Source organism: Anser brachyrhynchus, assembly GCF_964034855.1.
Source record: "Anser brachyrhynchus genome assembly, chromosome: 5".
Taxonomy (NCBI): domain Eukaryota; kingdom Metazoa; phylum Chordata; class Aves; order Anseriformes; family Anatidae; genus Anser; species Anser brachyrhynchus.
Genome location: NC_137699.1, coordinates 3,110,561 through 3,123,110, shown reverse-complemented (window position 1 = coordinate 3,123,110; position 12,550 = coordinate 3,110,561). Strand labels below are relative to the sequence as shown.

At 38.1% G+C, this 12,550-nt stretch overlaps 1 protein-coding gene across 1 annotated transcript in view; it reads right to left on the bottom strand.

Moving 5' to 3' along the window:
- Nucleotides 1-1,597: 1,597 nt before the first annotated feature.
- TRIM66 (tripartite motif containing 66) overlaps nt 1,598-12,550 on the bottom strand; it is a 49,853-nt gene continuing 38,900 nt past the window's right edge. Inside the window, 9 exon segments of the mRNA XM_080595782.1 lie at nt 1,598-1,937; nt 1,939-1,947; nt 2,265-2,483; nt 3,100-3,252; nt 4,438-4,512; nt 6,899-7,022; nt 8,602-8,912; nt 9,732-9,909; nt 10,635-10,695. Of these exon segments, the coding sequence (XP_080451908.1) occupies nt 1,887-1,937; nt 1,939-1,947; nt 2,265-2,483; nt 3,100-3,252; nt 4,438-4,512; nt 6,899-7,022; nt 8,602-8,912; nt 9,732-9,909; nt 10,635-10,695 (1,181 nt within the window). The 3' untranslated portion in view covers nt 1,598-1,886.

Below are 12,550 nucleotides of genomic sequence, written 5' to 3'. Positions count from 1 at the left end.
TAGATTCTTGTCTCTACTTTTCCAGGAAAAGAGGAAAAAGAGATTAGTCTTTTCTATTTCTACCTTTGCCCCTAGCTGAAGGCTATGCAGCATATCATTTTTGTACTATTAATGCTAAAAGATAGGTCTTCGGTGGGGGAATTAATTGCCAACTGAAAGAAGTTGACACCTGTAGCAGAGATAAGCATGATTACTTCAGTTACAAACCTGCACTCATTTCCTTGTGCCAAGATACCTACTGTTTTGAGAATATGAGTTTGACAGAAAGCAAACATAGAAATTAACATACAGAAAATATAAAGAGTGTCCCTTGGTCTCACAGTTTTCCAGTCATCTTATAATATCCAGAATTTTATTTTTTCAAACAAAAGAAAACGTCAGCTCACTACCAAGTTAATGGCAAACTAAGTCACAGAGATAGTAGAATATTAGAATATAACATTCACATCTTATTGTTTCATATATAAACTTTTACTTTAAAGTGTTATCTAAAATAACATACATGGTTACCAGACCAAATAGCCCATATAAACTATGCTGAAAATATCATCTTTATTTACAGGAAGCCAATTAAAATGAACTTTAATTGGGTATGAGATCTTCAACAACTCTTCTCTCTCAAAGCCAGAAAACAGCCCAGCTTTACGCCGCTGGGCAGAGCTCTAACAAGGAAGATGCCCCTCACATACATGGGAAGAAAGCATCAGCCATGTGAGGATCTGGCTCACCTTCTTCTGGAAGATGTAGAAAGCAGCTTGCAAACCATCACTTTGATCAGGTGTCATGTCTCGTTACCTATCCCACCATTCAGGCTTTAAAATTACATGCTACCCTTTGCTCAAGTGAACTCCAAAGTTGCTCTTTCAGCTGTTGGTGTTGTTTTGCCAATACATCATGGAACTTAGGAAAACAAAAGCTTAGACATCCTTTCATCCTGTATCAACTTCTACATACACACATTATCATTATCTTTTAGCACTGCTAGTAATCACAACTACAAGAAATAAGCAGAAATAAGAGAAAATCTGGAATATATTATATTATTTTATAGGCACTTCTATAACCATGTAAATTGCTTCTTAATTACCTAGTTGCTTCATAGTTAACTATTGGACTAGTTCATATATCTAGTCCAATATCTGCTTTAAAGAAAACCAACTCGCTTGGGTTGTATAAAAATGTTGCCTTTGGGACCCAAGGAATCCCACACTGCTTTACAGAGCATGAATTAGATACCAGAAGAATCATTCCTTGCAAACCCAGCATCCAGTATGCACTCAGAAACAGCTCACAATGAGCCTTAATATTAGCACTTTTAGTACTAGCTCTTTAGTGATTTAATGAAAATGCTCTGCTTCAAAAGAAGCAGCTAATCAGATAATCACATTAGACTGTATCCCGTAGGCTTCGAGGAGTCAAGCTCCTAGAAAAATCATCGAATAAGACAACAGGATTATGTCTTATGACCACACATTGTATTTATCACAAAGCATGGCCAAAATTCACTGTCATTATAAGATTTTTACATGGTTACCTGTGTTCTATAAAATAGAGATGCTATGTTGAACAGATTATAAAAAGGTACTGCAAAGTTAAATATTATTAGCATGTTACTTTTATTATTAATCATGATTACCTATCACCAAAACATTAGTACTTCAGTGTAAACACTGCAAAACACATACATGATTAAACAGATGGAATATTGACAGATTGAAACACATTTGATCTGTTATCTATCCTCAAGATGTAGAAATAAGGCATATGGTCAGCAGATTAGGAGAGTTTCAATTAACAGCCCGAGTGCTTTGCTTTCCTCCCACACACCTTAACTCTGTCAGTTATTCTGCTGGATTCCTCATAGTAAATCCGGTATCTTCAGGAGGTCATACCTGAGGAAGGCTGTTAGCTGGCTGAAACATCATTCTTTTATTTTTTTTCACTTTCCTGTGTACAAAGGAAACAAACAATGAATAGCTAGAGAGCCTAGTCTTAAAAAAAAAAAAAAATGACAGTTTTCTGCTAGGAAGATAACTGTGTGGCCTGAGAGACTTCACTTGTTCACTCTCACATGTTTATACACAACTGACACTTTATTCCACTGAGAGGATCTTGACATAAAACTGTAGAATTGATCACATCTCTGTGATAGAAGCTTGACAGTTTTCCCACACAGCACTGTCAAAACTTCCCATCAGTAGCTGTAAACAGAATTAGCAGGGTGGCCACTTAGCAACCAAATGCTTTTGTTTTTGCAATCTTACAGCATGGCGCCGTCTTCTTTTAGGCTGAATGCACTCCTGTCCATACGATGGCCACTGAAAATCTTGGGGGGGCATTTTGCTATTCTGGCTCTCCTCCTCTTCAGAATCAGTCTCATCCTGTTGCATTGAAGGAAAGTGCCTATCTGGATAGATCTCCTTCAGTTTGCTCTCAAAGAATACATCTAAGCATCGTCCAGCCTCAGCAACCTCTGAATCTGGCTGTAAAAGAATAAATAACCATTCAGTCTACCTGCACAAAGAAATCATCAACGATCAGAAACAAATGCCTACCCTACCCTAATGTCTCGCCTTGGTTCTGTCTGCTACATCTCCATTAGTCTTCTGCACTCTTTCTACAGGCCATTAGCTCCTCTGCATTAACAATGTAAGTAAAAACCAGATGCTGCTATTAAGGGAAATGATTCTGCACCTCTAAGAAAAAGAGATGTGCAGTGGACTAGAAAGAATAGCCATTGCCACCGCTTAGGAATTTCTATGCACCCGAATTTTCCTAGCTATTTTGCTAGGTAAGCATAGCTTCTCACAGTAAACTCAGCATCATTCCAGGAAGTTGTCAGCTGAGATGTCCTCTTTAATTTGAGATCTATATGTACCTCCAGTTCTTGGATCCACATGTATCTCAAGTTTGCCATTAAATAAACAAATAAATAAATAAATCTATGTAACTCCAAGAGTAAAACTGATTAATCATCCTGCTTATCCTAGTCCTATATCTGATGTTAATGGAACCAACAGAATTATGCCACTGTGACAGCCTGAAAGCGTAACCCTCCAAGAAGTTGTATCCCCTCACCCACGTATATTAGAAACGTACATAATTGAACTTTGCACAGTTCCAAAACATGAGACGCACATCAGTCACAAGTTCCTCAGGTGCAGAATAGTGGAACTTGTCCTTTTTTTGCAGCTTTTTTCGTATGATTGACAAATCCATTGGCCTTTTTATGATCTGATAATAATGTCGAGCCTGCAATAAGAATAAAATACAGGTATGTAACCTTTTTTAAAACATTTCCTGTCCAGTGACTTCTGCTTGTAGTTTGGACAGAAGTCACTGCAGAGGATTCCTTGCAGCAAGGAAGAGAGCTCTGATCTTCTGCTAGCTATGCTTGCACATCTTCTTCCTGTACGCCTTTAGCTTTGATTAAATCTATACTTGCTTGCAAGATTGGTCTTGAAAATAGCACACTTCAGGGACTACTTTGCTATTTTCACTTCCTAAAGTTTATCCCCAGATATAAATGTCATCATTAAACCATAATCAATAATATATGTAACATTGATAATTAGCTACTATTTCCCCCTAGCAGTTTTTAAAATAATGTGCTGAGATACTGGCAGCTGATACTGTGGGTAATAGTCTGCCAAGAGTGACTAAAAAATATGCTACTATGCACTCTTTCTAAAGTTCAACAAAAGTCTTTTTCAATGGCACCAGCTACCAGGATTTCCCACTCCATAAATCTTTCTGGAACAGAATTTACTTGTTAGATAATGTGTTCCGTAAGTTCATTGCAAGCTTTATTAGAATGTGTTGGTTTTATATATATATATATATATATATATGTATGTATACATATAGAGAGTTATTTGGACTGTTTCTTCACATAAACACTCCTGTTATTCTCTCATTTTTCTCCTTCAACTTGCCTCACATTGTGTTCCCCTGTTAAAATCACATGAATCTACAACTTCCATAAAGCAGCCAGTTAACAGCTGAGTACATGGATGAAACAGCAGTCAGGCTCCACACCTTCCCGTGAACACGGTCACGACTGCCTTTGTGCAACAGACCAGAAAACAGGGAGTCCAGGGTTATTTCAGAAGCAGACCACTCCTCTGGCAATAGTACGACACTGTTGCTGTATGCAACTTCCTTTATCACTTGAACACCTTACATACCCTTAGTATCCATACCATTGTCTTAAACTGACACTCAAACCTGGCCTGAGAACGTTTGCCAGCATTTACCTGACTCAAATCTGACACTTCAAAGCACTTGGAAGTGGGAAACAGCCACCCCCACCTAGGAAGCGAAGTTAGTTAGAAAAAAAATGCAATTAGTATATTTCAAGAAGACAAAGGAGAAACTCATGAGGTCTACCAGAGTATTCTTTGGCTTTCCTCTGATGGAGATGTGTTCAGTACTTACCAGAGGGCTGACGGGTTCATGGAATGGGAGGCTCAGACTACTGCAGAACAGGGAAAGCACCAGCTTTTCACACTTCTGTAGAAGTCAATTTTGGAAAAAAAAAATAATAATTCAAAACAAGTCAGTTTCACTCTTGCACTTAGCTAATCAATCATGGTAATGACACAGGGAGTTTTTATGTAGCCTGTACATTTCTGATGCAAAACAGCATGCTTCATTCTAATCTGGGGAACATTTTGACTCTTTTTTTGTTTGTTTTTGTTTTGTTTGTTTGTTTTTTGTAGTTTTGAAAGTGAGGATAGTAAAAGAAATGGAAGAAACGAAACATTTTGCAATGTATTTTGTGTGCATGTGTCTTTCCTGGAAACTCTTGGGAATTCATCACTGTCACTAACTCTTTCTGTACTCCAGATCTATTCCTTGGCTCTTATCTAAAAGAAAAGCAGCAGCAGTGTTGAAACAGTTAAATGGAAAATACTTCATGCTGTTGATAGCCATTCCTGCTGTTGATAGCCATTGATGATGGCTTTGTTGATGGCATTGTTGATAGCCCTTCCTGCTATTGATACCCAGCTTCTAGGCTGGGGCAATCCCAAGCACAAATACAGGCTGGGCAGAGAATAATTGAAATTCAGCCATGATGAGGAGAACCTGGGGGTGTTGGTTGACAAGAAGCTCGACATGAGCTGGCAATGTGCACTTACAGCCCAGAAAGCCAACTGTGTCCTGGGCTGCATCAAAAGCAGAGTGACCAGCAGGGCAAGGGAGGTGATTCTCTCCCTCTACTCTGCTCTTGTGAGACCCCACCTGGAATGCTGCGTTCAGCTCTGGGGCTCCCAGCACAAAAAGGACATGAAAGTATTAGAATGAGTCCAGAGGACGTCCACAAAGATGATCAAGGGGCTGGAGCACCTCTCCTATATTCACAGGCTGAGAGAGTTGGGGTTGTTCACTCGGGAGAAGAGAAGGCTCCAGGAAGACCTTACAGTGACCTTCCAGTACCTAAAGGGGGCCTACAGGAAAGCTGAGGACAGACTTCTTGTCTGTGAGTGCAGTGATAGAACAAGGGGGAATGGCTTTAAACTAAGAGAAGGCAGATTTAGATTAGATATCAGGAAGAAATCATTCACTCAGAGGGTGGTGAGGCACTGGAACAAGTTGCCCAGAGAAGCTGTGGATGCCCCATCCCTGGAAGTGCTCAAGGCCAGGCTGGATGGGGCTTTGTGCAACCTGGTCTGGTGGGAGGTGTTCCTGCCCATGGCACAGGGTTGGAACTGGATGATCTTTAAATTCCCTTCCAATCCAAACCATTCTGTGATCTATGATACATACAAATGGATGTAAGCTGTTTAATCATTAAGTTGCAAAATACTTATACTAGTCTTCCTTTGTTCCTTCCAAAGTCTTCCTTTGTTCCCCCCCCACCAAACTGATTACAAGAAATGCACTACAAAATAGTTATAAGCCACATTTTCTCACTAAGAAAAGAAGTTTCTAATCAATTCCATTTTCTAAAAAGAACTTCACAAATCAACACCCAGATAACAGCTATTTCTGGCCAGTTGTACACAATGCAATGAGGGATCACATAAATGTCCAGAAGTTATGTCTAGCTCTTTAAGGACACAGTCACTCAGGTCTGGAAATAGCATGGATGAATTTGTGCAGTGCTGCGGCTAGGCTCTTCAGCCTTGCCAACGAGCTGCAGTGCTCTGGGAATAATTGCTGTTTCCTTTATGTACAGTGCCTTATCCTAGATTTCATTTGTGTAGGGCAAGCTCAGCATCTGCATGCAGCTGTGTGAACTCACCCTCCCTGTCCAGCTGTTACTAATATACTCAGAACGTCTATTTGGATTTTCTGGCTTCCTGTTACCAATCAGACTTAAGAAAAGGTATTTTTCATAAGAGATTTGGTAGAGGAAACTGGTAATGGGGATGTAAAAGGATTAACTTCCATCTAGGCTGGGTTAACAGGGCCTAGATGTCATCCTAAAGGGGATCAATGGTCCATATGAAGACAATAAGATGATGGCAATCCAACTGAGAGTCAGAAAGCATCCACATCAGCAAATATCATTACAACTGGCCTAAACAGACGGCTGAGAGGGTGCCAAGTCTTGAAGAAGAGAGATTAAGTGGCAGAGTGCCAAGCAAAGTTGACACAGGGAAGGTTGCTCTGCTGCTGAGTACAACTTCTCTGTTCAAAGCAGAAGAGAATTCCAGATCTGCCAGTTTCACTTTTCTATAGCATAACGTTCATTTTAAATTAAACAGCAACTTTCTAGAAAGAATAGAATGATATAACTGAATATTAACGCCACTTTTGGTGTATTTACTATCCTCTGAAACATTCTAGAAGGAATCAAGGCAAAATAGTCAACTTTCCAATGAAGAGGCAAAGTCTCATGCTGAGATCGTATTTCCTTTCCTACAGAGTAACAGTATATAGTTATTCCCACCTTCTGATCATAATCATCAAGGCCATACTGTGCATTGTAACTGTGGCCGTAGCGTGTGTTTTCACAGTCATATTCTACCTCTGGCTTCACTGGATTACGGCAAAGTGTACACACCCATTCGCCCCTGCAAAACAAACAAACAAACAAAATTGTGTGATATTTGGTGAGCTACCTTGTCAAATAACAAACTTCAGAAATTCAGTTCTCATTCTTAATTTGTATTACAACTGTACGCAATCTTAAGCCCATTCTATTAGATGTTCTTCAAGAGATTTAAATATAATTAGAAGCGTAGTAATTCCACATTCTACTTATTACACTTTCTTGTTTACAGAAAGAGAAACACAAAATATTAAGTGTTTGAAATTACATAGCAGCAAAGCGTGCAGCTATACTGACTCAAGTTCTGTTTAAATATATATATATATATATATATATATATTAAGGAAAGGAAATACAGCCAACAGTAGGGTCACAAGAAAAAAAAAGCAGCTCCATTAGATAATATATCAATTATCAAATAAATTAACATTATCACAAAAGTCATAATGCATGCTAGTACATAGGATCCCAAACCAAATAGACATAGTTCTGCATGAGCATAACTGCCCTTCCTATCTATTTTCAGAACCCCCTTGAAGAATTTCATGAGAATGGTGATGGAACTTGTGCAACATCAGGACCTCAAAGACAATGGTATATTACAGACCTATCAATACAGAGGTTTAGTTAGAGGAACTAACTTACTTCATTAGAATTTAATTTAATTAGAATTTAATTGCTTAGGAAGTTTATTGTATAAGGAAAACTATTTTTTCACAGTGTTTTAAAACAAAAGGTTAATAATGACTTAGCTCTTAGAGAAAAGAAGGAAAAGCCAAACCATGGAACTTTCTGCTTTCTTAACAGAAAGAACAAGCCAGAACCTCCAAACTAGTATCCCAGAAGGTATTTTGGTCAGCTGAGACAGTTATTTGGCCTTGGCACAAATGAAGTCTTTGGTCCCACCTATAACTGAAAAACTTATAACTGAATTCAGAATTATACAACACCAATAATGCACATTTTTCACACAGTCCCACTTCTTAAGTTTGCTATGTGGACACATACCTAACTCTGGATCTTTGTCACATAAAATTTGTCTGTGACAAGTTGCTATATGAGACTATATGTCTTAGGAAACCCATGTCCTAAACGCTGCCAACAAAAGCCTCAGTAGTCCTAAATTTCCCCCAGACCTGTCTGGAAAACTGAACATTATTATTATATATATATATATATTTTTTTTTTTTTTTTTTTTTTTTTTTTTTTACTGTCGAGCTCACTGATTGCCCCTGTACTTGTGCAAGTCACTGTTCTTGCAGGAAAGAGTTGACATCTATACCACCAATGTTACATGAGAGTTAGAATTTTACTTTTTCTCCAGAAAGTTGTAAGAATGATTTTAAAGCTTAGGTCTGCCACTTCCTTTGTTGTACTGGCCAGCTAACTGCAGGAAAAGCATGGAAATGATTGTTGTTAATACATACTTGAAACTAGATGAAAGTAAGACAAATTCTTTCCTTTGTAAGAAAATAACAAAAAAGGTAAGTAGAGATGCAGTCCTTGCCCTTGTGTTAGGCTGACATTTACATCTCTGAGGAAATATTCTACCCCAAGGCAGTAAGCAGAAATGGAGCACATTAGTGAAATGTCATACATACACTGGAAAGCTGAGCAGAGCTGGAACATGGCAGGAGAGATGGAAGACCTTGGGGCAGTGATCACAACACAACAGTTCTCCTCCATTAAGACACACAGCACAGAAATCTTCATTCTCAATTGTATTGACTTCCTGAGTGACTGGCGATTTTTTCATCGTGATGGAGGTACCATTACTGAGCTTCTGATCAGAAGGTAGAGTACCTACAGGAGGAGATTGTATCTGTCCTGCAGCCTGGGTTATAATAAATTTTCTGTCTTCCGTGTTCTCCTCTTTGCATTTCAGTCCTTCAGGTGGACTATCTTTATTTATCTTAAAGGAAGAAAAATCTGGGATCACACAGTCATCATTTTCATATCTAAGCATATAACAGCAGTACTTACCTGCAGAAAAACATAGTTTCTCTACAGTGAACCCTACTGGAGAGGGCACTGAGTTTTAGCAGGCTTATGCTCAGCTCAGAATCTGACACTGGTTGGCCAGGTCATCTTGGTCAAGCCACTTCCTCCACATACCACAGTATCATAACACAGACAGAGTTGCATAGATTTCATGTCACAGAAACAAGCTTATATGCTCTTTATGGTAACTGTATGCAGCACCTCTGCAAGATGCAAGTTTTACGGGAAACAGCTCAAGAAAAAAAAAAGAGAGGACATTTTTTTTCTTCCCAACAGAAATTCCAATTTTCTTCTGTGACAAGAAATTCACATTTAAGACTTTGGTGAAGTGATAGAATATTAAGCTTTTTAAAAATCTGTAACACTGTAATTTCTGGAATTGGTTCCTATCATCCAAAGATGCCATGCCTGAATATGCATTTAGGTTAGTTTTAAATTATTTTCCTATATTTGTGACTAGACAGGCAATCCAGACTGTTAGAACACAAAAACACTACAGCTATCTGATGAAACAGACTTCTCAGAAATGGAAGTAACAGGGAGCTGTGCAGCAAACAAAAGCTGCATCCTCTTACTTCAGCCCATCACAGAAGTGTATGAGGGTGAAATGAATTATAAGAGTACTTATAAACAGACCTGTTTAGTTTATAATAACTTTCAGTCACTATGAATATAAGCCAGAGAAATAATAATGAGAAAGCAGGTAAAACTTCAAACAAATTTCACTCACTCTTATAGCCATGCTTGAAGACTGGGTCCCACATTCAATTATCAAGAGGAAACTGCCCTCCTGCTCACTCTCCTGTGGCTGGAGCTTAAAAACTGGGAGCTCCCCGGATTCTGATGCATGTATCTTCAGACGTTCCAGTCTCACATAAGGGATCTTCAGCTCTCTAGGGCCAGAGCTACTATTAAAATGAAACATGGTTAAATTAAGTCATATTCCACAAAATTCTCCTCCCTACTCAGTTTCAACATTTTCCATGTACAATTGTTTGTTCTCGTTTTCCTTTGTGACTCTGCTGGCTAAAATCTGAAAAGCTTTTCACATGTCGATTCTTTAAGAAATTGGAATACAAGAATATTCATTTAACGGTGTGTGCAAATGCATTATTAACTTCTGTCCTAAAATCTTTCCCTGACTATCCTCAAATGTATTGGTTTTAATCATCTCAATTCAAGCCTGGTTTGATGCTTTTCGGTGTGGCTGGCTTTAAATAAGAATACAGCATATCATTCAACTTTATTTTAAAATCTTATCACAGCAATAGCAAAAAAAACCAAAATTTTATGAAATTCAAGATAATGTTAATCCTGTTACCATTATATATATATATATATATATATATATTTAGGTTTAATTGGGGCTAAACAGCTCATAGTTGTTCAAATGAGATAAGTGCAAATATTTAAACATTCTGAAAAATCACAAGAGAACAGAAATGCATGAACTCACCACTTGTTTTAAATTGTTTTCAAGTTTAAGAAAATACTTCATAACTTTCAGAATTATTATCTATAAGGAATCTTGCATTCTTTTTAAAACAAGTTTTCCATTAATGAGTATGAGAAATTTTCTAAACACACGCATAAAATTTCATGGCCAGTGCTTTTCTATAGAAAAGACTGTTACCTGACATCCTGATTGCTTTTCATATCCATTTCTAAATGTTCCTTTTCACAGTTACTGGAATCTGGAACAGAAGATAAGAAAATGAATAAAATATTTATAATATCAGAGTCAGATTAGTGTAGAAAGTACTTCAATATTCATGTACTTCTGACTGGTGTTTAATATGATATCATAAGTGAATTATGGAATCATTTCATCTATATGTATATCAAATGTGTGTGCTGTTTTCTATTCTGGGATACAGTCTTTCTCTCTCTCTTTGCTTTCAACCACAGTTTCTGTATTGAATATGAGGAGCCTTTCCCAAATATTTTGTGGAAATGGTTACGTTCGTATGGTATTACAGACATACACAGACATGACACATTCATCCATGTACAGGGAACAATGTAAGTAATCCTCTTTGCCATACATTTTTCACTTGACAACAACAGACCTCCTGAGCCTCAAGCATTCAGACCTCAGTAAGTCTTTGCAGTCTCTTGTTCCATGCTTAGAAGCTCCTGGATAATTCTAGTTACTGGAAACAGAAAAGAAATCATGCCTCCCATCTGTCTCTTAGGGACAAAAGCTATCCTATAGGATTCCTTTATACCCTCCAAAATATGTAACATATAAACATGTCAATTCAAAATTTTCTATTACATAAGCATGTTCGTAACTGTAGCTCTTGACTGATATTAGACACCAGTAACAAAGCAGCTTCGGAGAGATGGAATGGGGGGGGTAGAGATGAATGCTCCAACAGATGCCCCTGTAAACATCAGTCCACTGACAACCTCCATACTTCGTTAGGAATTATTTTGACATAGATAATACTAACAAGAAAATAAACCAAATATCATGTCTATCTGGAGACAAGTAAGCGCCATCGAAACATAATTTTTTAGATAATCTAGCGCAGGCCAATGGTCCCTAGCCCATTGCTTAAGAGCAATGTGCCTCTAAGATATTCTCTTGTTGTTCCCAGTCATAGGAAACACAAAACAATCAAGACTAACAAGGAAAGGTGTATGTCATGTCACTCCAATGCGTTATTTGCCTGTGACTGTTGCTCAGGTGAAGGTTGGCAGTCAAGGCTCTGGACAGAATTACTAAGGTGTGACTGCACACTTAGCTGAAGGAGTAGCTCTTGTACACTGTCAAACCAGAGGATGTTCCAGTGGTGCTGGGGTCCTAACATTATTCAACATTTCCATCAGTAACTTGGTTCATGAAGTAAGAGTACTTATAAAAAATGTGGAAGACACCAACCGAGAGGGGTTGCAAGCACTTTGGAGAATGTTGACAATCCAAAAATTATCTTAATACATTAAAAAAAAAAAAATCTAAATCAGCATGACTGAATTGAGACAACTCCAAGTCCTATGCTTATGAAGGAAGGATCAGAGGAATGAAATCACAAAGGAAATTAACTTGACTAGGGAACTGCTCTGTAGAAGGAACTAAAGGTTAATGCTATACCATTCACTACATGCAAGTCAATCATGTAATGCTGCTGCAAAAGAAGGCAAATGCCATCCTGCAGTGTATTACCAGTAGTGAGGAATGTAAAACACAGGAAGCCGATACCCTGCGCTGCTCAGCACCCCACAGGCCTCTGCTGCAACACTGTATTCAGCTGTGGGCAGTACTCTAATTGCAGAGAGCCCAGAATACCACAGAAGGAATGAGGCGGTTTAAAAAAAAAAAAAAAAAGCAACTGAGCCATGAGGAGAGCCTGAAATCATCAGATTTGTTTAGTCTAGGAAAGGGGTGGGAGGATCTGCGCAAACCATGATAAGAAGAAAAGAGGCTGTATGAAGAAAAATGATGAAACGATGTACAATTTTACCACATCCCTTAGGGATTAGGATAAGAAGTGTTTTGCTCTAAATTAAGCTGCAATGTTTAGATTTGATATTAAAAAAAGGATA